We start from the raw sequence: 26,527 nt of genomic DNA on the forward strand, positions 1-26,527 counted from the left end.
AAACCAATGAGAGCCCTGTTCTTCCAGTATGCTCCTTTTATACACAATTAAATGACTTCCCTATGGCCAGATAAGCGAATGAGTTGCAAAATATTCCTGTCCCTCCAACACTTACTTCTCTGGGTTTTTCTGGTCCCCGTCCCACCTTTAGAAAGATGAGGTGATGCCCTTAAATTCAAGATCAACTAATACTTTTCACAAAGTAGTAAAATCTTTCATTTTAAATATTTTTGAACATTAATTTACAGTTTTTGCCCGTTGCTTGAACACTATAAACCCATGCTTAGACTAAAGTAACACAAAGTGAAGCTGTTGTTACCATACCTCAAACACATGTACCCCTACCTTAAACAAAAGCGCTGCTTTGCACCCCAGTACCAATTATGCAACACACCTACGCCCTCATGCAACACACATGGTCCTGCATGCTACACTCTATTTCATACATAAGACACTTCGCTCACAAAATGAAATCTCAGGGTGCCATTCGGAAAACACATGTATCCAAAATACAAAACACATCGGGTAATTGCAACCACTCAAATACACACCTGAAGGCACCTACTTGCAAAACCGAACACCAATTAGCCAACTACAAAAAGCCCTCAGCGTAGCCATTCCAAGAACTTTGCAAGCATGGATGGAGGGAGAGCAAGAGGATATTTACCCCGGTGCCTAGCGGGAGAGGACATTGCTTGCGATGTTGATGAGGTCCTGTGGCCAGACCCCAACAGACGGCGGGATCCATGAGCCCACTTATGCACAATTGTCATGGTTTTTTGTGTTTACAGTATAGTGTTTTTTCTATTGCAGTACTATTGTGTTGTTGTTGTTTTATTTGCTGTACCTGTATTCATGGTACTGCAATGTACAGTATTGAGTAGGTCTATTTGCGTTTATGGTTGTTTGGAAATGTGTCTCCTGTAAATGTGCCTTCTGAATAAACAATGGGAATCAAGGACTGCAGTGTTTTATGTACAGCAGACTAGTGTGTTCCCCCTGATCTGTGAGTGTTTGCATATGGTGCAGGTACAGTGGGGCAAAAAAGTATTTAGTCAGCCACCGATTGTGCAAGTTCCCCCAATTAAAATGATGACAGAGGTCAGTAATTTGCACCAGAGGTACACTTCAACTGTGAGAGACAGAATGTGAAAAAAAAATCCATGAATCCACATGGTAGGATTTGTAAAGAATTTATTCGTAAATTAGGGTGGAAAATAAGTATTTGGTCAATAACAAAAATACAACTCAATACTTTGTAACATAACCTTTGTTGGCAATAACAGAGGTCAAACGTTTACTATAGGTCTTTACCAGGTTTGCACACACAGTAGCTGGTATTTTGGCCCATTCCTCCATGCAGATCTTCTCGAGAGCAGTGATGTTTTGGGGCTGTCGCCGAGCAACACGGACTTTCAACTCCCGCCACAGATTTTCTATGGGGTTGAGGTCTGGAGACTGGCTAGGCCACTCCAGGACTTTCAAATGCTTCTTACGGAGCCACTCCTTTGTTGCCCGGGCGGTGTGTTTTGGATCATTGTCATGTTGCAAGACCCAGCCTCGTTTCATCTTCAAAGTTCTCACTGATGGAAGGAGGTTTTGGCTCAAAATCTCACGATACATGGCCCCATTCATTCTGTCCTTAACACGGATTAGTCGTCCTGTCCCCTTGGCAGAAAAACAGCCCCATAGCATGATGTTTCCACCCACATGCTTCACAGTAGGTATGGTGTTCTTGGGATGCAACTCAGTATTCTTCTTCCTCCAAACACGACGAGTTGAGTTTATACCAAAAAGTTCTACTTTGGTTTCATCTGACCACATGACATTCTCCCAATCCTCTGCTGTATCATCCATGTGCTCTCTGGCAAACTTCAGACGGGCCTGGACATGCACTGGCTTCAGCAGCGGAACACGTCTGGCACTGCGGGATTTGATTCCCTGCCGTTGTAGTGTGTTACTGATGGTGACCTTTGTTACTTTGGTCCCAGCTCTCTGCAGGTCATTCACCAGGTCCCCCCGTGTGGTTCTGGGATCTTTGCTCACCGTTCTCATGATCATTTTGACCCCACGGGATGAGATCTTGCGTGGAGCCCCAGATCGAGGGAGATTATCGGTGGTCTTGTATGTCTTCCATTTTCTGATGATTGCTCCCACAGTTGATTTTTTCACACCAAGCTGCTTGCCTATTGTAGATTCACTCTTCCCAGTCTGGTGCAGGTCTACAATACTTTTCCTGGTGTCCTTCGAAAGCTCTTTGGTCTTGGCCATGGCGGAGTTTGGAGTCTGACTGTTTGAGGCTGTGGACAGGTGTCTTTTATACAGATGATGAGTTCAAACAGGTGCCATTCATACAGGTAACGAGTGGGGGACAGAAAAGCTTCTTACAGAAGACGTTACAGGTCTGTGAGAGCCAGAGATTTTCCTTGTTTGAGGTGACCAAATACTTATTTTCCACCCTGATTTACGAATAAATTCTTTACAAATCCTACCATGTGAATTCATGGATTTTTTTTTCACATTCTGTCTCTCACAGTTGAAGTGTACCTCTGGTGCAAATTACTGACCTCTGTCATCATTTTAGGTGGGGGAACTTGCACAATCGGTGGCTGACTAAATACTTTTTTGCCCCACTGTATGTGTCATTTTGTCAACAGAGTTACATTTTGACAAAGGAATGTCAGGTTTTGACAGCAGAGTTTAGGTTTTGGGAGTAGAGTTCCAATTTGGCACAGATGTGAATAGTATATTTCCCAGTGTTGTGTCATGTGTACTTATGTGTACAGTTTTGGCACAGCGAGCGGGGTTTTGCAAAATGTGTTCAAGCAGTGGGCAAAAACTGTAATTAATAACTGTTGCCTGAATGTACAGTTTCCATTTCGTGAATACCATGTTTCATATGCATAGCCTTCTGCTGATATTATTCCTGGTAAATCTCTCAAAGATACCTTTCTGGTCATCTCCCCTTTCCTTCATGTTATCAGCTTTTGCTTTGGATACCTGAACACTTGAAGGCAGCCTGTGTCTTCCACTGTTATATAATTACAGCCACATTTCTAAAATACAAGTCGTTACTGAAGTTTTCCAAAAACCTGCTTCTTCAACTGGTTAAGGAACCCTGCACCTTGCATCAGTTCTAATCTAGTTTCTCTCAGAGTCACAGCACTAAAACACCATCCATCCATCCATCCTCTTAACCTCTCCTCCAACTTAGGAACCTGTGGTGTCACGAACCCATCCCACCTGTCATGGGTACCTCTTGACCTGCCACTAGTCCATCACTGAGAGACAGAACCACACACTCATATTCACACTATGGTCAATTAAATTTAGGGCCCTTGGATTGTGGGAGAAAACAGGAATACAGCCCCCCGCTGACAGGCGTTAATACCAGGAACAGGTTTTTTGCAGGAAGGCACCAGTGTGTAAATCACTGTGCCTGCTGAAACTCCAAAACAATATTCTTGAGTAATGGTAAGGTGATTAATGCCATTCTAACAAACAGAATAGTGAACTGAGATTATAGTTATAGTGATGCTCTCACATAGTTTTCATCATTCTTATCTCACAAACACTTCAAAATTCATATAAATAACTACAGGGCTTACTCCACTCCTATGGGATCCCACAAGGGTCAATCCTCAGACTAACTCAGCTTTCATTGTATGTTAATTAAGGGTAACTGGACACATTCAGTGGGAAGAATATGCAGCAGTACTATACAGTTTTATAGTTGAATATACATATTTCTATACTGTGTGATGCGATATGTAGACGTCTCTGTGATGTGTTAAGAGTTTCAGAAATGTGTTTTAAATAGTGCTATACAATAATGATGGTTATTTATTGTTGTTATTATATGACACTTTAAGCTACTTCTCTGGAGTACACTGAAGGCTAGTTTGTATAAGAGGATTTTTCATAGACTTCCTTATTATTTTGTCCAAATTTGGGAGTTATTATGCAGTATAGTAAAAAACCTTTTTAGTAACATATATGCACAGAAAAGGGGAAACTGGAGTTCACTGAATTGCTTCTTTTCGTTAGCCAGGAACAATCAGATTATCATTTTAAATGTAAACTCCAGTTCGAGCGACTTTGAACGTTACATTTAATTGTTTTAAGTCAGAAACATCAGGTTTCCTTTGGGACCTGAACGTAGCGTTCTTACGGGAGGTTGCCGATAGTTGTGGATCTGTTGTTCTCTTATTGGTTCTTTGCATCTCGTGCTCTTTCTGAGGCCTCAAGCGGGTAAGCCATAGTGATGGGTCGGTCGCGAACGAAATGGCTCTTAGAGCCGGGTCATTAGCTGAGCTGTGGTTTTGTTTTTGTTTGTTTTTTTCTTTCTCTCACCCTCTCTCTCGCACTTTTTCCCGCTTCACTCAGCATGCGAGCCTTGTGCTTTACGCTGGGAAGAGGGCGGAGGGGCGGTAATTACACTCAGTAGCACAGGAACAGAGCAGGAGGGAGAGACAGAGAAAGAGCCAGGGACAACAACGTCACATTAGAAAGGTATAATCATCTACATCAACTATTTTCAGTTGCAGATGATAAAGGATTCAGAAAGTTTATTCATGCAGGCCCATATGACAGAAAATATGTGTTCTTTTTATTTTCATATTATAATTTATATTTAATTGTGTTGTGGTTTGCAGTGTTTTGTGTTGTTTTCACTTTAAATTTGTAAAAGGAAAAAGCTGAAAATTTAAATAGTTAAATGTTGAACTGTGAATAGTTGATTTTTGTATTATATGATTTATTTATTACATTTTATGTGGAGTGAATAAATAAAAGTATATTTATGGTGGCCCCTACAGACAAACATATAAACAACAACATACAAACTTCAAATCACATACTAACTCAAAACACGTACAAAAGACAACAGAAGTGCTCCAGGATGCTAGGGACAGTGTTGAGATTGTGTTACCTAGTGGCTACAGAAGCCAGCAAGTACCAACGACCGGATTTGGTGTGTGGTAGTAACAGGTAAATAAACTTTTTTTTTTAAATTATTTGACTATATATGAATGCTTGTGTATAAATAGACAAACAATACACATATGCTTTCATGCTTTTAATTGTGTGATTTAAGTGATCTAGGTAGCTCTGTTTTGGAAGTGCAGTTCATGCTAGAAATGTGTTTTGGAGTTTGTACGTGTTTTGTCTCTAGGGGCCACCGCATATATTTATATATACACATATATAAATAAAACACTTTTTTTTACATTAGTAATTCCTTTTGTGCAGAATTTTATATTATTGTTAATAATAAATTAATTAAACAACAAAACAACCTGAAGAGCCGGCTCTCTAAAAAGAGCTGGAAATCCCATCACAGGTACGCCAAGCCGCATGTGCGCTGTGCCTCTTAAAGCGATCCGTAACGGAAATGACCGCATTTCATGCTCAAAATAAAATACTGGATAATTTTTGGATAAAGTGCACCGTAGTTAGCAGTCATTAAAATAAATTTAAAGATAAATAATGACACTGTAGTGATAATTAATATTAATTATTAATATGCTAGAGGGTGGTGTTGACTCACAAATGAGGGAATTAGCCTAAATTAACTATGATTCTGTGTTTATGCCTGTCATGTCCTGTCATGTCATTATGATAATCTTTTTCTGGTATCTGGTTCTGTCCATGCTCAATCTGGTATGGGGTTCTCTGTAATAGGGCTTTGGAGCGTGATGTCACAGGGGTGGGCGTGGAAAGGATTTTGGCCCAATCCGCCATTTTGGGGGTCTAGCGCAAGTGAAGAGGGAGCACACACAACAGCCACGGTTGGTATTTCCTGTGTGGTCAGCTGCAATGTTCGATCACACGACCAGCAAGAAAATAAGCTTGAAAATGGTTTATCTTTTCATTCTTTCCCAACCTGGAAGCAACATGAGGCAGCTCGTGTATCGATGTTACCAAACGAAGGCGTCCAGCCTGGATAGCAGCTGTGAGACGAGCTGACGTGCAGTTCTCTTCCATCTCCAGATATCTGTTGGTTCTCCAGACAATTTCATTCCGGTAAGTTGTAAATATGTTCATATCTCTCTTTATAGCCTATTAGAAGTCTTGTGCTGTTATTTTTTCAAAAGATACAGTAAATAAAGTAATGTTAGTAGTGGGTGATATCATGTAAATACTCATGATTTGGTGTAAACATTTTGTCATTTGTAAACTATAAATGACATGGATTTTACACTGTTACTGATGTGATGTTCTATAAAGTGGTTTTAATAAAATAAAAAAAGAGGCAAAAATTAGTTTGTTTCTTTATTCAACTTTTGAACAGCGGGACTCAGTCAGTAGATATTCAGTAAATGCAAATTATTTACACGGCAGTGCACTACAGGCATAAATCTAGACCCCTAGATAAAACATTATGGGTCATTCCCACAACCCACAGCTTTACTGTGTTCCAGCAAAGTATCCAATAGCAGTGACAACTCCTCCACAGTAGCAGGTGGGATTTTTCTGTTTTGAGGACGGCTCCTTTTACCTGTCACTACAGATGGTCTGTTTATGTTTTGATCAAGAGCCTTTTTTTGGGCAGCTGAAGAGGAGAAGTCTATCTTATGGCCAACCTCTGGCTGTATCTTGGTCATATTACCCAGCAAAACCCAGTATGCAGGTTCATCTGTAACAGTCCTTGTGCCACAGATCAACACTGTTGCTTCTATTATATTTTAACAAACATTTGTGGAAATGCTCATTTGGGTTCGGGGGATGCGTCTACATGTATTCTTGTGACGTTTGAAAGTGGATGAGTGCCTGAAACGCCTCCTACACTTTTGACAGATGTACCGTTTCTCTCAAGTGTGGATTCGCTGAAGACGCTTCAGATGTGATGACTGACTGAATCCCTTGTTGCACTCATCACAATAGTACGGCTTCTCTCCTGTGTGGATACGCTTATGCCTCTTCAGATGTGATGACACACTGAAACCCTTCCCACACTGATCACAGGAGTGGGGCTTGTCTTCAGTGTGGTTATGCTGATGTACCTTCAGACTATATAGATGACTGAAGCTCTTTCCACATTCATTGCAGGCATAGGGCTTTTCTACCGTGTGGATACGCTGATGGACCGTCAGACTTGATGACTGACTGAAGCTTTTTCCACACTCATTGCAGGCATAGGGCTGTTCCCCAGTGTGGATACGCTGATGAATTTTCAGGTCTGATGATTGACTGAAGCGCTTGTCACACTCATTGCAGGAGTAGGGTTTTTCCGTAGTGTGGATACGCTGGTGACGCTTCAAATGTGATAAACTCCTGAATCTTTTCCCACACTGGTCAAAGAGGCAGACTTTGCCTCCATGTTGGCTGGGAAGATCAAGCTGTTCTTCATAAAAATCTACCCCAACCTCCTCATGAAGTCTGTCTGGGTTGTTCTGGTTTTAAAGAGAAAGAAGAAAGAGATGTCAGGGTTCCTGGGTCGGTGACCCAGTGTTTTCAGTTTTGTTCATGTTCAGTTTATTTTGCCACTTCAATGTTCTCACTTCCTGCTTTTCCTGTGTCAGCTCGTCTCGTGTCATTAGCCAGATTATGTTCAGCTGTGTACTCACCAGTCTCTCATAATCATTCTCATCAGTCTGTGTATTTAAGCCCTCTGTTTCTACTCGTTCACTGTCGTGTCATTGATGTTGATGTGATGTTGTCCTGCCCGTGTGTTCCCTCAGTTCAGTCAGCCATTCAGTTGTCCAGCCAGTCAGTGTCCGTTCACCCTCTGTTCATCCACTCCTTATAATAAACCCTCACCAGTCTTCACCTACCTGCGAGTCCTGCGTTTGGGTTCCTTCTTCCTCGCCTCCACACAACGCCTGACAAGTGACAACAATCTAAAACATTGTCACGTCTGCTGAGGCAGACGGTGTGGAGATGAGAAAGTGTGGACACAAATGCAGGAAACGGAGATGGAGTGAGAAGATAAAATAAAATCAAACTTTTATTTTGGGCTGCACAAAACACTACAAAACAAAGGGCAAAGGGAGACTGAGATAAACTAGCAAAACCCTAAATTGGGGAATGCTTTGGTAGACATAATTAGTGTATGAATTCTAGAGTAACGGCTGATAAAGAAAATGTTTTCGGCTTTAACTCTAATGTTTTCCTCCTTGGCAAATTTTATTCAAGTCTATTACTCTCTATCACACATGAGTACACTAGCATGTGTTCTTCTAGTGTCAGCAGGTTATAGCATAACAAAAGTAATGGTTGGACTGCAAACAAAAGCCAGAAATGTAAAGTCAAAGAAAACAGAGCATGTCACAAAGCCTCAAATACGGATGTCAGCATATGTAGACGTAATCTCTGTGAGCTCAGCAGCCATTTTGGAACAAGTTCAGGCAGTTATTTCACAGCTTTGACTTAAATAAGTGGTGAGAGAGACATAATTACATTTAGATGATGACTGGGACATAAGAACTGCTTGTATTAAATCATTAAATCTGATTGAAATCAGTTAAACCTTGTGAGATTATTCTGTTACCTTATATATGTAATCAAAATAGTTGAATTATGTTAACTGCTGTAGATCATATTATACCCTTTAATATAGAGTGTGTGATCAGTATGTAGTTTTAGTTTGCATTATACTTCTGACTTAAAAGAGTGTGAAAATCATTCGATCTATTTGTTTGACCTGTATTGCTCAACACTGTTGAATGTATTACATTGTTTCTTGACATGTTTTACTGCTGAATCATATGAAGAAGGTTGTAAGCAGAAGACTTGGTGTCTGGGGAGAGGAGATAAAACCGCATTCCTTACCCCCCTTCCTACTTCACACAGAAAGACAGGGAGCCGAGGTCATATTTTAGGCGCCGTGAGTGAAAGAATGTGAATGTTTGGGCTTTTACGACAAGGAGGGGGGCTGTTACTAGCTATAAAAGTCTGTGAAAGTTGCTACCACTTTGAGACATGCTGCTGACCCTCTGCAGGCATCTCTCCCATCATGATGGTTCTAATGCTCATAAGTATTGAATTGTATGGAAATAAATGATTGTTGATTGAGCATTTATACACCGAGTATTGTCCTTCCTTCAGCCCAAAGATTCAAAGAATTGGGAGATTTCAACAACCTTATGAATTCCAAAACAAAGACTATATTAATCTAAATGTTTTAGTTTGCTATGTATGCTTGTTTTCCCCTACCAGCCAATAAAGCTGTAATTTTGAGTTCATCCCTCGAGTCTGAGTGCCTGCATTTTGGGTCCAGCTCCTGCCTAGTTAAAGGGACTTACCTTTGCCAGTGTCAGCATTTGCTGCTGGTTCTCATCGTCCACAAACTCTCCATCGGTGAATCTGCTGTGACAAACATAAAGATAACAAGTTAGAGTAAATGATTCAATTACTGCCATAAAAAAACACCGATGTTAAGGCTTATCACTCAGGTACAAGAAATATTTGTAAGAAGAAATATTTGTGAGTAGCAACAAGAAACATAATCCAGATAGATACTTCAAATTTACAGACATTTCATCTTAAGGCTGTGCAGTTTTTACAGAAAAACTGGATGTGAAATATTAATTCAATTTAAATTAAAGTAAGGAGAAGTGCAAAACACTCTGAATGTCCTTTGATTTACTTAATTACTATGCACTTAATGCATACATATTATTAAAATTTGGGGTATAATGGTTGTATTGATGTATATCAAGTTGAAATGCTCCCAAAAATGGCACCACAGCATGTAAAAATATAATATAAGCTCTGGCGGACTTGATTCTATGGTAGGTCTTAAAGGGTTAAGACATCACATATTTTCAAAAGCGCTCCAATGTTTTCGGAGACGTCTGTTACCCACCAGCTCAATAGCTGCCGTCGTTCAAGGCACACTAGCGCCGTTGAGAACACCGGACTCCGGCAAATTGTTTTCAAACCCACCGCCGTCTTTCGCTACTCAGGTTAAACATGATATATAAGTCACTTAAATAACTTAAAAATTATTTTGTTTGGCTTTTTTTTAGTATTTTATTTGTTCCTGAGTAAATCTGTTTGGCTGAGATTAAAGTTTTTACACAGCAGAATAAACGTCAAGCAGACAACTGATTATCAGAAGTGTGAGATGCTCGAGAATATACTCCGATGTATTTTAGATAGCAAGGAGCAGACGGCTGAGTTTATTAAACTGTCTTTATTTTTACCTAGCGCACACCTTAAACATTTAAAGCTGTAAACTAATGATGGTTATATAAGAGCAGATGCTGCTGGTGCAATAAGCTGTATGTTTTACGTCCAATGGATGATGATCTGATTAGTCGACTAATCAAAAAAATAATCGATGACTAGTCAACTATCAAAATAATCGTTTTCGGCAGCCCTAACTGACATCTTGGATCAGTGTATTTTTCTTCATATTCATTTGCTCCTGTTTCATTTTTAGCCTTGTACTAGCCAGCTCGCTTCCCTTAAAGTGCTCCACTAGCTGCACCTAGTGCTCTGATGGTGGTTTCTTTGAGAGCAGTATTGACTATGAGCTGGAGTGTGTGTCCAGCACAGCGGATAGAGGCCCATCCATGTTTTTCTTCAAGCAGTCGCATTGCTGCCACCATATTGGAACCACTGTCATGTACTACTGCTTTTATTTTGGCAGGCAAGATGTCAAACTTTGTTAGCACCTCTTCCATCCATGTCACTATATTGGCACCAGTATGCCTCTCCTCAAGAGGCATGGTGTAAAGGATGAAGCTCTTCATCTTCCAATCTTCACTCAGGAAATGGCAAGACACACCAAGGTAGGCCTCTGCATGGCTGGTCCAGATATCAGCAGTCAGGGTGAAAAAACCTTTGACACCACCAAGGGTCTGCTTTACCTAAAGATATGAGATGATTTGGAACAATAGTAAGCATTAGGGAAATATATTACAGTATATTTTTTCATTATTAATAATGCTTGTCAGTTTATGCATCAAGATTTAAATTTACCAATTGAATAATTCAGTTACATCAAATACAGTTACGCATGTTAAACAATAAACATTCAACATATCATTAAAAAAAAAACAACAACAACAACTTTCCTGTACTGTACATGCTTTCAAGGATAAAAGATCTGATGTCTCAACAGGACCTGGAAAAACTAGTCCATGCATTCATCTTTAGTAGGCTTGATTACTGTAACAGCATCTTTACAGGTCTACCGAAAAAATCAGTCAGACAACTACAGCTCATTCAGAACTCTGCTGCTCGAGTCCTCACTAAGACCAAAAAAGTGGACCACATCAGTCCAGCTCTGAGGTCTTTACACTGGCTGCCTGTCCGTCAGAGGATAGACTTTAAAGTTCTAATGCTGGTCTATAAAGCTCTGAATGGTTTAGGACCAAAATACATCAATGACCTCCTGACCCAGTATGAACCTTCCAGATCCCTCAGGTCATCTGGATCCGGTCTTTTATCAGTTCCCAGAGTCAGAACCAGACACGGAGAAGCTGCATTCAGCTTTTATGCTCCTTATATCTGGAACAAACTCCCAGAAAGCCTCAGATCAGCTGAAACACTCAGTTTATTTAAATCCAGGTTGAAGACTCACCTGTTCTCAGCTGCATTTGAATAAAGCACCAAATCCACACTTTTAAGCTTAAATTTCAAAACTTACATTTAACTACTGATTTTATCTACTGTTCTGATTTTATCTGTTTTGATTTTATATACTGTTTTGTTTGTTTGTTTGTTTGTTTGTTAATTAGTTAGTTAGTTTATTTGCTTGTTTTAATATATTTTAAATCATGCTTTTTATTTGTTTTTGTTTCTAATGTCTCTGTAAAGCACTTTGAATCACCTTGTTGTTGAATTGTGCTATACAAATAAACTTGCCTTGCCATGCCTTGCCTTTAACCAAGATGAATTTATTGGTTGCTCAGTCAGCCAGCTCTTAATATTATTTCATCATGAAATGTATTAAATTCTAATACAAATGGCTATTTTGTGTTTGTGGTGTGAGAGAGTGGAGAGAAAGAGAGACCAACCTTCTTAAAGGTAGCATCATATTTCTTTTCCATCAATTTGGTGAAGTGGGATCGGCCTGGTAGGTAGTTACCATGGTAATCTGGGTTGAACTGCTTGATCATCTCTTTGAAACCCTGATCATCAACCATAGACAGGAGTCTCATGTCCGTCACCAACATGTTCAAGATTGATTCAGTCAGGACATCTGCTTGCCGAGGTTTACATGTTGTTGGCTTGGTGACAAACTTGTCCATTAAAGACGAACATATTTTTTTAGCAGTCCTGTAACGTAACGTTTACAGCTATCAATATAAGTAATAATAAGTAGTGTGTACACCTGTGAGCATGGACGCGCTTGTTTTTTTAAAAGGTTCCTTCATATAATGATCTGCTACAGGGTGTGGGGGGGCCACAGTCCCGTCCCCCAGGGCATGAAGCAGGTATGGAGGAGATCAAAACTCCAGACATCCAGAGGCCCCCAGAACACAAGAGACCAAGGAAGACCAACAGAGGGGCAGCCGCGCCACTGTCCCAGAAAGAGCTGAGGAGAGTCCCAGATGAGGGGTCACTCAGCAGCCGCGGAGCAGAAGCGAGGGGGAGTTGCAGTGACGCGCCCGTGAGCTCCGCCGGCAGCCAGCTGTGCCTGAGTGACCGAGCCCCAGGCCGAGAGGCCGGGGGCACCCCACCTCCGAAGTGGCCCGAGCGAGCCCCAGAGATGTCCCCAGAGATACCCAACCTGACATATAGACACAGACATACAGGCACACACAGATACAAACATCCATTCCCACCCTTATGCTCTCATATGCACTTGCTCCACACTCAACCAACGTGGAGACAGACATAAAGAGATGCTGTACACACGATCACACTCCCCAAGCGTACTCTACGAACCGGGTCTAGGTACCCTTTTCCCTGCGGTGGGGAGAGGCAAACCGCCCCGACTCCGCAGCAGCAGGGAGGCCCCACACCCCAGACCGCAGTCGGACGGCCAACTCCTCCTCCTAGCCCCCCCTTGCTCCAGCGGGCCGCAGAGAACGGGGGTGAGAGAAGACTCCAAACCTCCCTCCACCCGCTCATTGTAGTGTTGATGCATGTGTGTTCTAAGGTGCATTTAAAACCCAGGAGGGCATGGAGCTACCTGCCAGAGAGCAGCAGGTAAGCGCATAGTCCCTCCTGCTAGCCCTCCATGTCTACTCCCACCCACTCCATGACATGCTGGTCAGTCACAGGAGCACGTTCAGTGAGAGACTGAGATTACCGAAAAGCACCACTGAACGACACAGGAAATCATTCCTGCCTGTGGCCATCTCCCTGTACAACGCATCCACTTAACACACCGTTTGCTGCTACAGCTACACATGTTTCTTTTCCAACTATTTATTTATGAGTGACTTATGTATGTATGTATGTATATATATATATATATGTATATATTGTACTATTCTTAGTTAGCGTATTGTCTGTCTTGTCTTAATGTTGGTTTAAAATGGAGCACTGTAACAAAAAAATAATTTCCCCCAGGGATCAATAAAGTATTCTGATTCTGATTTAAAATTGAGAGGTGGGCAACGACGCCAGGGGTGAGGTGTACACCCTGATGGTAATTTGGATTCCGTGTGTCGTGCCCACCCCCAAGATCCTATATGTATGTGTAATGAGAGTGTGAGTAATGTGAATGTCTAAGTTGTGGGATAAAATTGAGGCAGAGGCAGCCAGAAGGGGACAGGGGGGGGGGGGGGGGGGGGGTAGCCTCCTCTGCACCCTGGTGACATACCCCTACTCCAAGGCCCTGCATGTGTGGGTGGTTGTGGTGGAGCGGGAAGAGGGAGGCAGCTGGAGATGGGGAGGGAAGGAAGGGAGGGGCAAGTGACCCCTCCCTGGGGCCAGCTCCCCCACTGACCCCAGTAGGCACCCCCATACTCCGCGACCCGCCAGGGAAAGGGGGACCAGGCCTATCCAGACCGGGTCCCAGTGCAGCAGCGCCCCACAGAGCCCAGGACAGTCCACCCAACCCCACCACAGAGAAAACTGCACCCACCCCACCATCCACTCATCTTCCAGACTACATAAGACAATAGACGCCCAGGCTGAGATCTTCCTCCACCTCTCCTGTATCTCCCCCTCCTGCAGAGAGAGTTCCTGAAGAGCGGAAAGCTCCTGTGAGATGTGACAATCTCCCCCACCAGTTGAAGAGCCCCCCAGGTGGCTCGACGCACCGGCGGCACCCTGCGCCAGGGCTGGGCCCCCATGCACCCACCCACCCACAACCCCGGCAACACACCAACCAGGACCCAAGCTCCCGAGGCCCGGCCAGGGCCCCAGCCCAGAGACGGAGCGCCCCCAGAACCTCACGCCCATCCCGGACCCACCCAGGGGCAGCCAGGCTACCAGGTCAGTAACCCACGTCCGTCAGCACAGACCCTCCCCTAGCCCCGCTGCACGCAGCCACGAGGAAACAGTCACCCGAGAGCCAACAGAACCCCATAACCGGACATGACTGCTACCCCGGATTGAGCCCCCCAAGGAAGATGCCCCTGGTGAACCCCCCGACGCCCTATCCCTGTCCCTACCCCCACACCAATCACAGTGAAGGCGGGACCAAACTATGACCCCCCACCCCCACTAGGTGATGGAGCTGATCAAAGGAGCCCAGAGCAATTGATCTGGTGTGGTGGCAGAGGCTGTATCAAGACTAATGTAATCTAATAGATAATTTCTATATTGGTTAGAATTAAGATTATTTTTTATTTTTCCAGTTCATGAGGACAGTTTTCTTGGCTATGCATAGGGCAGGGAGAACCATATGGGCTATATTTTTATCTGAAGTGACATTATCTAAGCTGCCCAACAAAAACACTAAGGGGGAGGTTGGAATGTTACATTTCAGACACTTTGATAAGTCTTCACATATCTCGCGCCAAAACTTCTGAACTGGTGGACAGAACCAAAGAGCGTGGATATAATTGTCTGGTGAATTGGTTTGGCAGTGTGAGCAGTTGTTGGTAGACGTAAAGCCCATCTTGAACATCCGATGACCTGTATAGTGCACTCTATGTAATATTTTGTATTGAATTATTTGAAGACTGGGATTTCTGATTAGATGAAAGGTTTTTAAGCAAGTCTGAGACCAGAAGTTTTGGTCTAAGTTAACTGATAAATCCGCTTCCCATTTTGCAATAGGAAGTGATGTTGATTCATCTGTTTTAGAAAGCATTCTGTATATTTTGGATAGTAATTTGGGGGTTTTAAGAGTAAGAAATTGAACCACACTTGGTGGTGTTTGTAGTTCAACTTGACCCGGTTTAAATTTCTTTTTTACTATGGATTTAATTTGTTGATATTCTAAAAATCTTTTCTTGTTGATCCCATATTGTGTAACTAGTCCGTCAAAGGAAATAAATTCTGTTCCTTCTAGTATATGTTCTAAATATTTGATTCCTTTACCACTCCAATCTGAAAAGTTTATCATATTATTGTTTTGTAATATGTCAGGGTTGTTCCAGATAGGTGTACGTTTGCATGGGATTAATGAAGACGCCGTCAATTTTAGAAACTCCCACCATGCTGTCAGAGAAGAGCTGATGTCGATGCTTTTAAAGCATTCATGTCGTTGGATGTTTGAGCTGATAAATGGTAGGACTGAGATCTCTAGATTATTGCAAAGTGCTTGTTCTACACGACGTGCTTCCTTTTCAGATGCTCATGCATCGCCGTCATACTGTCATGGAAGGCAAGTTCCATTTCGCAGATTTTTCATTGGACCTTCTTTTCTTTTGTTTTGTCAAAATGCTCCCAGACTTTTGAGTTCCGTTGCCGAGTAGCCATGATAACGGAGACAGCTTCTGTACACCGTTATAAGCGTGCCACAAAACCAACCAATCACAGACTTGGATGCAAAAATTCTGATTGGCTGTTTTGGTCTCCAATCAGCTTGCTAGCTACTGTAGCTAAGCCCAGGCAAATATCCCAGAATGCATTTCATCCACAACTCAAATTGAGGCAGTGGTGGAGGAACGCAGAGTTTGAAATATACATATTTCTTTCTGGGTCACAAAAAAAAAGATATTTTCAGGATAGATTGTTGCTGTTAGGACATCACATATTTGCAAAAGTGCTCTAACATTTTCAAAGATGCCTGTTACCCACCAGCTGACCTCACAGCTGGACTGGCCATCAGACATACTGGGCATTTGACACAAAGCTGGAGTCATTCTGTCTTTGCTGCACAGCTGCCTCTTCTCTCCTCCTCTCCCCCTTCCTCTCCTGTTGCCACTTCAATCATGAAACTGATCAATGATCAGCTGATCGGCTTTTCTTTCGCAAGTCCTGTCAGTCTTGTTTGTTTATCACCCACTTTGAGCCAAAAAGAGAAAACAAGCAGATGTCACGATGAACAACAGCAGCGTTTAAGCTTGATCAGCTGTTGTTAGAATTTATTTAATATTAATTTCTAGTATCAGCTGATGTTTGTTGGAGCCACAGCTGTAAAAGCTGCTGGTCATGATATCGGGTTGGATATGTGGTGAGAGGGAAACATGAAGATGAAACCAGGAGATGTCCTTAAGTGGTCATCTGGTGTAAACTGTATAGAAATCATACATATATACAAACGAGACAGTGTACATCACTGTCACAACAGTGTTTGTGAAGCAGTATGTTTAAGATACATTGACAGTCTCATGACGACATGATTCAGATATAAGACTAGGGATGGGTATCGAAAACCGGTTCTTGTTGAGAACCGGTTCCCACTGTTTCAATTCCTTGGAATCGTTTGCCATTTTTGCAAACGATTCCCTTATCGATTCCAGTCGCCCCGAATGACGTCACCACGTTGCGGAGCGTCATTTACCTGGCAGGAAACACGGCGCCTAAGCGGCTCAAACGCTCAAAAGTTTGATTATACTTTATGAGAACCGATGACAACAGGGGAACTTGCAAAGTAGATATTTCATTTAAGGGAGGAAACACTACGAATATGCAAAAGCATTTGCTCACAAAACACGCGATGACACGTGTTTTTAATTCCGCTCCGGACTCGTGACTCTCAACCCAGCAGCAGCGCTAACGTTTGCACGTCCTCTCCCGTTAATGCGGCAGGTAAATAATCAACCAACAGTGCATATTATGTTACCGCAATCTGCCTTATTACAAGACCTGCCATTACTGTACATGTAGGTGACCATGATGAGAGAGACAGACTGGCTGGCGCTCGCTGGCAGTTCTCGCTGCAGTCTACTGGTAGCGTCTCCTTTCAGGCCAGGATAGACGAATGTCACCGAGCAGTGTCTAAGTTTGTGGTCAAAGGCTTGCACCCATTTGCCACAGCAGATGCCCCCGATTTTTGGTAAGTGAATGTGTTTAATTGTAGGCAGGGACATTACTGGATATTCTTGTGTAATTGCTACAGAACAATTTATGTTATACTTTGTTATTGCTACAGAAGAATATTTATTTTATTATTTTACATTTACAATTTTTTTTCCTGGGGACCCTGTGACACCCCATTGAAGAGCCGTAGGCTGGATCTCTTAAGATCTCACTGTTGGGTTTGTAAGGCCATGTTACTCCTAAATTTCTACCTTGTTCAAAGAGAAGATATAAAACAAAGTTCTAAGCTAATCAACCTTAGTGTTCTCCTTTTAAAAAAAAAAAAAAAAAGAATATATAAGAGAATCGATAAGAGAATCGATAAAGAATCGAATCGTTAAACAGAATCGAAAATGGAATCGGAATCGTTAAAATCTTATCAATACCCATCCCTATATAAGACGCAAATCAAGTCAATCAGACGAATGTAACATTTATGTTAAATACTTTTGAATTTCACCCAAAACACCCTTTTTTAAAATTAAATATGTCATTTTGCATCTCACTCTCCTACCTGTGTGATCTGAGTCTGTGTGCGTTCGTGTGTGTGCGCGCTGCGTGGTGACGTAGGCGCGTGCATGTGTGCCCCGGTCACAGCTCCTTTCAGCATGGCCGGAGGTAAGTCACTGCCACATTGCTCAGTTTGTTCAGACCCCAAGCTGCAATGTGAATACAGCCGAACCGCCGCATTTTTGTTTGTCGTTAAGAGACTCGTTCGGGATAAGTTTTGTGGAGGACAGAGTTTGCTAATATACGTTTTTAATGAGTTTTAGCTGAGAACGCAGCTGAAATGCTAGCATGCTAAGTTAGCCTGAACGCTAGAGGCTTGTGAGCGTATTCACTGCAGTTTTTTTAACAGCGTGCACTCTTTTTTCCTTCATCAGGAGAGGTGTACTGGCAGGCGCGTGACACACACAGAACAGACACTTATTTCTGTGTTGCAGGTATGGAGATGTTCTTATGTTTTGGAGATGCACTCTTTCATTTATTGTTTTTATAAGTACAGTGTTGTATTGCCTGTTGGATGGCGGTTATTAATATAATTGTACTGAAGTATAATGTTTGAACTATAAGCACTAGAATATTGGGTCCTGGTTATTGAATTGTATTTACTGTTTATTTGTTTTTGAATTATTTTGTTTATTGTTCTTATAAGTTGTTTTTAATGATTTTTCAGTGACATGTTATTTATTTTATGCTTTTTGTTTTTGAGAGCTTAAGTTAATGTTTTAAAACAATTTGTTGTATTAGATTTATTATATTATTGTGGTGTTAATGAAGCTGCAGGCACAGCTCCTTTCAGCATGGCCGGAGGAGAGGTGTACTGGCAGTCGCGTGACACACACAGATCAGACACTTATTTCTGTGTTGCAGATGTGCAGTAAAGAGCCAAAGACCCAAGTGCTGTCTCCTGCCTCTTACTTTCACGCCAGAACACAACGCAATGACGGGTGTAACACATGAACGGGTTACACGAACAGGAAGCTCAAACTGTTTAAAAACACGAATTCAAACTCCAGCATAAGAAAGCAAACAGCAAAACTTTATTTATACAGGCAGAAACACAAAATGCTGCTCAGAGCAGAAGCTAGCACAGACGAGAACCTCAGTAATCAGATTGTAAACACTGATCATGTGATTCAACATGTTATTCCAGCATTAAAGGTAAAAACAGCTTCAGTTATATTGTTGGAAACAGACGCCGGTCACAGATAACTTGAGGTGTTGCTCTTCAACCTGTAGATGTGGTTCAGCATCTACAGGTTGGAGCTTCACATATTTCCTGGTTTGTGCACTAATAATGAGCAGCCCAGAGACTTACCGAGGTCCCAGACTCTGCTTCAGTCCATCCAATGTCCTGCTCAGCTTCTAGTCAGAATCCAGGTTTTAATAAGAACTAAAGTCCAGTTTCCAACACACACATGAAGATCACAATAATGACACTGTCAGTGGTCTTTGAGATTTATTAGAAATCTGTCTTATCTTAAGTTCAGCTCTGTGAAAAGGCATGGATCCTCCTCACGGAGAGCAGCGATCAGAAGTGAGGTGGCTATACTTCCTTTTCGTCGCACTGTGTCAATAACGTCTTGTGCTTTATCTGCTTTGCTCTGCTGTGATCTGACTGATTCCATCTCCTGCTCATTGATAATATGCTGCTCCAGGAGTTTATCCAGAAGTTTGTTTAAAACAGGTTCAGACACTCTGTCAATAAACTGTGAGCGAACTGTGAGCAGCCTCTCGTCTGCCGGGACTCCGGACTCATCTGGGACATTTCTCATTAAGGTTTCTGTTCTTGGTGCTGAAGGAACAAAGAAAGATAGACATTTAACAGCACTCTGAACTGAGGATGAAAAGAGAAGTATGATTTCAGTTGAAGTTTTATAAAATATAAAATAAAAAGTTTGTAGGGTAATTTCTGCTGGTATTTGGCAGGAATCTTACCTGGCAGGCAAACAGATGATTTCCAGATTTCATTCCCCTCTTGGTCTTTGACTATCAGACTCACAAACCCTGAATTTGTATTCAGGAAAACTTGAAATGTTGGATGGTAATTTGGGCCAGACTTTGAGCGAAACTGTGTTTGCTAAACAACAACAGAAAGGTGCCATTTTCATGACGAGTGGGTTATCCAGGACTTTCATTTCATTTCAGCAGCATATAGTTTCTAACTGCTGACTCACCTTCGGCTGTATTATCCTGCTCTCAGGCTCACAGTGGACACTGTACCTTTGACCGAAGCTGAAAAGACAGTCAGCAGGGGTCTGGAGGTATTCAGCATCATCGTGTTGTTGGGCAGACACCTGCAGTGACAGGACAGTTTATTATGCTGGTAACGTTAATAAGTCTATTCACCTGTAGAGCTCATTTAAACATATCAGGTGTAGAATATCATGTGTCAGTATGAATCAAAAACAATCATTCTTGAGATAGAATAGCTTTGCAGAGAAAAAAAGCTCCATGATTTTATTTTTATCAGTGAAGTGTCAGATCTGACATTATGGGTCACAAACATCAAATGTTCACAGCTTAGGGTCATTACTGGGAGTGAATAAAGAAGAGCAGTGATTGGTCAACAATGTGGGTAAGAAAAGTTAAATGGAGCCTGACTCTTTGTCTCAGGTAATCAGAGTGGAGTGACCAGTAAACCTGTACATAACTTTAGTTTATTATCAGAAAGCTGCTGAGAATCATTTGGATTCTGAGAGGACCACAGAGTGAAGATGATGAAACTATTTACCTCTGACAATGGGATATTTTCCTGGAGTAGAAACACATTGATTCTTGCAGGCTCTGAAGGTCGGAAGAACAGCAGAACTTGGCCATTTACTGTTATGTTCAGGAGCCGCTTAAAATCATCCCAGATGACGCCCCACCCAGAGAGGTGAGGAACCTTCACAACCACATGGGTGGCAGTGATCTCCAGCGGCTCCAAGATGCTCATCCCATCATCAGAGATGTGGGCAACAGACAGCAGGCCATCAACACACAGCGCTGTGAAAGGAAAGAGCTTTTCATTCTGAGAGTTCAGATTTACTTCTCACCTTATCTGAGGATTACATCTCCTGCAAACAAGTTCCCCTCCATCCTTTTTTGTTATAAATGTGAACAGCCCAAAACTTTTGCATTATTCATTACATAAAGCTCAGAACTAGGCATCAGTTATGTTACACGTTTGTGCAGTTATATATGTTCTTGGTTTGTAATTCATTTGAAAGCCTGATGCTTAACATTGTCCACCCCAGCTGTGAAACTCAGAAACCAGTCTTACTTGTTATCATCTATCGTCCACCTGGGCCTTACACAGAGTTTCTGTCTGATTTCTCAGACTTTATATCTGATTTAGTTCTGAGCTCAGATAAAATAATTATTGTGGGTGATTTTAACATCCATATAGATGCTAAAAATGACAGCCTCAACATGGCATTTAATCTGTTATTAGACTCAATTGGTTTCTCTCAAAATGTAAAAGAACCCACCCACCACTTTAATCACACTCTAGATCTTGTTTTAACATATGGCATAGAAACTGAACATTTAACAGTGTTTCCTGAAAACCCTCTCCTGTCTGATCATTTCCTGATAACATTTACAATAATTGATTACACAGCGGTGAAGAGTAGACTTTATCACAGTAGATGTCTTTCTGAAAGCACTGTAACTAAGTTTAAGAATATAATCCACCCACTGTTATCATCTTCAATGCCCTGTACCAACACAGAGCAGAGCAGCTATCTGAACGCTACCACAACAGAGGTCGATTATCTTGTTAATAATTTCACCTCCTCACTATGTACGACTCTGGATACTGTAGCTCCTGTGAAAACGAAGGTCTCTAATCAGAAGTACCTGACTCCGTGGTATAATTCTCAAACACGTACCCTAAAGCAGATGACTCGTAATCTGGGGAGGAAATGGCGTGTCACAAATTTAGAGGATCATCATTTAGCCTGGAGAAATAGTTTGCTGCTTTATAAGAAAGCCCTCCGCAAAGCCAGAACATCTTACTATTCATCACTGATTGAAGAAAATAAGAACAACCCTAGGTTTCTCTTCAGCACTGTAGCCAGGCTGACAAAAAGTCAGAGCTCTTTTGAGCCAACCATCCCTTTAACGTTAACTAATAATGACTTCATGAACTTCTTCACAAATAAAATTTTTATCATTAGAGAAAAAATTACCAATAATCATCCCACAGATGTAATATTATCTACAGCTACTCTTAGTACCATTGATGTTAAGTTAGATTCTTTTTCTCCAATTCATCTTTCTGAGTTAACTTCAATAATTACTTCCTCCAAACCATCAATGTGTCTTTTAGACCCCATTCCTACAAAACTGCTCAAAGAAGTCCTGCCATTAATTAATTCTTCGATCTTAAATATGACCAACCTATCTCTAATAATCGGCTATGTACCACAGGCCTTCAAGCTGCCTGTAGTTAAACCTTTACTCAAAAAGCCATCTGTTAGAGTTTGTATTGTTGATTGTCATTTATGCTTAGAAACATTTACTCATATATGCTTAGAAGTGTGTAATCATTTGTAGATTGAAAGAATGTCTCATCCTAAAGAGGTCTGTAAGAACTCTGTGTAGCTGAAGAGGGGGTGCGTTCACTCCTCTGTACAGAGTGTGTTCTGGCATAGATCACACTCCCTAGGAGAGTTTCTTTGATTTATGGTATAGCAAGCATACGTATATCTGTTTAAGTATAAGAGCCTTTTGTTTAGATAAATCTGTTAGACTTCTAGGTGCCAGCCTTGGGGAGGCTTCACAGGGTCACATCTTGACCTCACACAGATCCCACACACACACACACACACACACACACAGGCAAGGTACTCTTTGTGTTTGTAGACGTAATATGTTAATGACCTTATGCATATTCATGTAACCTCAATAAAAGGGCAGTGGTACGGGAGGACGGACGAGAGCTACTGGGGTCAAGCGAAGGGACGGCGCTCTGCCCAGTCTCTCCCGTGCACGAGTAACATGAAGAACTTGCCTACTTCGTGTCTTGCTTTGCGGTGTAATTATATTGTCTTCAACGTTCCAGCGAATAGGTTTATGCTACAAACCTAACACCATCTCTAGACCCAGCAGTCTTAGCTAATTATAGGCCAATCTCCAACCTTCCTTTCATATCAAATATCCTTGAAAGAGTAGTTGTCAAACAGCTAACAGATCATCTGCAGAGGAATGGTTTATTTGAAGAGTTTCAGTCAGGTTTCAGAGCTCATCACAGCACAGAAACAGCTTTAGTGAAGGTTACAAATGATCTTCTTATGGCCTCTGACAGTGGACTCATCTCTGTGCTTGTCCTGCTAGACCTCAGTGCAGCGTTCGATACTGTTGACCATAATATCCTATTAGAGCGATTAGAACATGCTGTAGGTATTACAGGTACTGCGCTGCAGTGGTTTGTATCATATCTATCTAATAGACTCCAGTTTGTGCATGTAAATGGAGAGTCCTCTTCACACACTGAGGTTAATTATGGAGTACCACAGGGTTCAGTGCTAGGACCAATTCTGTTTACATTATACATGCTTCCCTTAGGCAGCATCATTAGAAGACATAGCATACATTTTCACTGCTATGCTGATGACACCCAGCTCTATCTGTCCATGAAGCCAGATAACACACACCAATTAGTTAAACTGCAGGAATGTCTTAAAGACATAAAGACCTGGATGGCCGCTAACTTTCTGCTTCTTAATTCAGATAAAACTGAGGTTATTGTACTCGGCCCTGAAAAGCCTAGAAATATGGTATCTAACCAGATTCTTACTCTGGATGGCATTACCTTGGCCTCCAGTAACGCTGTGAGGAACCTTGGAGTCATTTTTGACCAGGACATGTCCTTCAATGCACATATTAAACAAATATGTAAGACTGCGTTCTTCCATTTGCGCAACATCTCTAAAATTAGAAATATCCTGTCTCAGAGTGACGCTGAAAAACTAGTTCATTCATTTATTACTTCCAGGCTGGACTACTGTAATTCATTATTATCAGGATGTCCAAAAAACTCGCAGAAAAGCCTTCAACTAATCCAAAATGCTGCAGCAAGAGTCCTGACAGGGACTAGAAAGAGAGAGCATATTTCCCCTGTTTTGGCTTCCCTTCATTGGCTTCCTGTTAAATCCAGAATTGAATTCAAAATCCTGCTCCTCACGTACAAGGTCTTAAATAATCAGGCCCCATCTTATCTTAATGACCTTGTAGTATCATATCACCCTATTAGAGCACTTCGCTCTCGCTCTGCAGGCCTACTTGTTGTTCCTAGAGTATTTAAAAGTAGAATGGGAGGGAGAGCCTTCAGTTTTCAGGCCCCTCTTCTGTGGAACCAGCTTCCAGTTTGGATTCGGGAGACAGACACTATCTCTACTTTTAAGATTAGGCTTAAAACTTTCCTTTTTGCTAAAGCATATAGTTAGGGCTGGACCAGGTGACCCTGAATCCTCCCTTAGTTATGCTGCAATAGATGTAGGCTGCCGGGGGATTCCCATGATGCATTGAGTTTTTCCTTTCCAGTCACCTTTCTCACTCACTATGTATTAACAGACCTCTCTGCATTGAATCATATCTGTTATTAACCTCTGTCTCTCTTCCACAGCATGTCTTTTATCCTGTCTTCCTTCTCTCACCCCAACCGGTCGCAGCAGATGGCCCCGCCCCTCCCTGAGCCTGGTTCTGCCGGAGGTTTCTTCCTGTTAAAAGGGAGTTTTTCCTTCCCACTGTCGCCAAAGTGCTTGCTCATAGGGGGTCATATGATTGTTGGGTTTTTCTCTGTATCTATGAAGCGCCTTGAGGCGACTTATGTTGTGATTTGGCGCTATATAAATAAAATTGAATTGAATTGAATTATAAATAAACTGCATTGTGGTTATTTGTATGATAAAGAACAGTTCATATTAGCTGAGCACCACACAGTAACACAGATGTTTCACAGCACAGTGCTCACCCTCCTTTGTTTCACAGTGTGGCAGGTGGAGCTCCCAGACTGCATCCACAGAGCATGTGATGTTAAACAGCGGCCCTGCAGCTGTTTTTCCAGCTGATTGAAGGAGGCTCTCATCCCATTGGACAGTCCTGTACAACAGCTCTGCCTCCTGAGCCATAACAAACACTAGTCTGGTCAGAGTACACTGGAACACACCTGGACCAGCACACCTGAACCTGTAGGACACAGAAGGGCTGAAGCACTCCAACCAGCCTGTATGAGCTGAGGTCTGATCACCTCCAGCTGTATCACGCATCTTGTCACATCATTAAATACATGTTATCAACCTAATGTGAATTTAGAAGCACCTGTAGGAGATGTGTGTGGATTCAGTTTGTACTTGAGGGGTGAAGCTTGATGGAGGCTGGAATTCAGAGAGGAAATACATCAGCTTTTTAAAGCCGCAATAAACAAGTAAACGGAGAACAAACTATACAGAGTACACCCATCCATCCATCATCCATCCATTTTCTTCCGCTTTATCCGGGGCCGCAGGGGCAGCAGCCTAAGCAAAGAGGCCCAGACCTCCCTCTCCCCAGCCACCTCCTCCAGCTTATCCGGGGGAACACCAAGGCGTTCCCAGGCCAGCCAAGAGATATAATCTCTCTAGCGTGTCCTGGGTCTGCCCCGGGGCCTCCTCCCGGTGGGACATGCCCAAACACCTCACCCATGATGCGCCCAGGGGGCATCCTTGTCAGATGCCCAAACCACCTCAGCTGGCTCCTTTCGATGTGGAGGAGCAGCGGCTCTACTCTGAGCCCCTCCCAGATGGCTAAACCTCTCACCCTATCTCTAAGGGAGAGGCCAGCCACCCTTCGGAGGAAGCTCATTTCTGCCGCTTGTATTCGCAACCTCGTTCTTTCAGTCATTACCCACAGCTCGTGGCCATAGGTGAGGGTAGAAACATAGATGGACCACACAGCTAGTGGCGTGTGCCCCTAGGCACACAGAGTACACATCAGGTGTTATCTGTACACACTTTCAAAACTGCGAGTAACATACTGACAATGACACAGAATCTTAAACCTGACTGGTTGTCTGCCCTGTGCTTTAACACGCCTGACAAATTTCTGTGCTGAAGGCCTCTTTTTTGTATCACAAGACAATCAGATCCACATGCTTTTCTCTCACCTTAATGTGCTTTATGTCATCTTTAGACAAATATAGCTCTGTGTCTAATGAGTCTGGATTCAGTCTGACCTCAGAGTAACCTGATGAGAGACAAACATCGAATAATTAAGGATTTCCTGGAACTCTAACTGGTGCTGTTTACAATCATATTAGTTTTTTAGTGGTTTTCTGATCAAATACAAACTGTTTGTGAGGGATTTCTCTTTTTTCCTTAAGGACCCACCATCTTCTTCAGCTGCAGCATTCTCACTCACTAAAAAGATTTTAAAAAGTATTAAAATATTTTGACCAAAACCAGTACCTAAAAACACATCCTTAAAAACCCCCATAATTTATAGATTTTTGCAGAATGAAATAAGCACAAACGAGCTTTCATGTGATATGCTGTTGATGAAATAGTGATGAATGTGACACAGAGTCTCAGTACTCACTGGTTTTGTCTATGGACGATTTAAAAGTCTTGACATCAACCCTGCAGAGAGCAATGGTAAAACACAACTGATTAATGGTGTACTAAGCCTAGCCAGAGAAGAAGAAAACAGACTTTACCATGAAGATCCTCAGTGTGGA

At 42.1% G+C, this 26,527-nt stretch overlaps 3 protein-coding genes across 4 annotated transcripts in view; all 3 read right to left on the bottom strand.

Moving 5' to 3' along the window:
- The window catches only part of LOC112432493 (NACHT, LRR and PYD domains-containing protein 12-like), a 773,783-nt gene that overhangs the window by 698,355 nt on the left and 48,901 nt on the right, over positions 1-26,527 (bottom strand). The window lies entirely within an intron of this gene.
- Positions 6,036-12,128, bottom strand: LOC143414184 (uncharacterized). The gene is made up of 5 exons (XM_076877988.1): positions 11,970-12,128; positions 10,612-10,817; positions 9,246-9,306; positions 7,776-7,823; positions 6,036-7,394 (listed from the first exon to the last, which is right to left on the bottom strand). The coding sequence occupies exons 1-5, from the start codon at positions 12,126-12,128 to the stop codon at positions 6,813-6,815; spliced, it is 1,056 nt and encodes a 351-aa protein (XP_076734103.1). The 3' UTR covers positions 6,036-6,812.
- On the bottom strand, positions 18,845-26,425 carry LOC112432766 (nacht, lrr and pyd domains-containing protein 1b-like). The gene is made up of 9 exons (XM_024801227.2): positions 26,389-26,425; positions 26,181-26,210; positions 25,958-26,037; positions 25,135-25,190; positions 24,788-25,002; positions 20,561-20,814; positions 20,004-20,123; positions 19,765-19,906; positions 18,845-19,621 (listed from the first exon to the last, which is right to left on the bottom strand). Coding segments are annotated over exons 1-9 (1,218 nt in total). The 5' UTR covers positions 26,390-26,425; the 3' UTR covers positions 18,845-19,301.

The sequence above is a fragment of the Maylandia zebra genome, linkage group LG3 (genome assembly GCF_041146795.1).
Source record: "Maylandia zebra isolate NMK-2024a linkage group LG3, Mzebra_GT3a, whole genome shotgun sequence".
Lineage (NCBI taxonomy): Eukaryota > Metazoa > Chordata > Actinopteri > Cichliformes > Cichlidae > Maylandia > Maylandia zebra.

Coding starts and splice junctions, on each gene's coding strand:
- LOC143414184 (XM_076877988.1), bottom strand. CDS start 12,128: ATGTTGGTGACGGACATGAGACTCCTGTCTATGGTTGATGATCAGGGT. Junction 10,818..11,969: donor ATGATGCTACCTTTAAGAAG/GTTGGTCTCTCT, acceptor TCATATCTTTAG/GTAAAGCAGACCCTTGGTGG. Junction 9,307..10,611: donor ATGGAAGAGGTGCTAACAAA/GTTTGACATCTT, acceptor TTGTCACAGCAG/ATTCACCGATGGAGAGTTTG.
- LOC112432766 (XM_024801227.2), bottom strand. Junction 26,038..26,180: donor TGCTGCAGCTGAAGAAGATG/GTGGGTCCTTAA, acceptor GTCTCTCATCAG/GTTACTCTGAGGTCAGACTG. Junction 19,907..20,003: donor GCAGGATAATACAGCCGAAG/GTGAGTCAGCAG, acceptor GTTGTTGTTTAG/CAAACACAGTTTCGCTCAAA.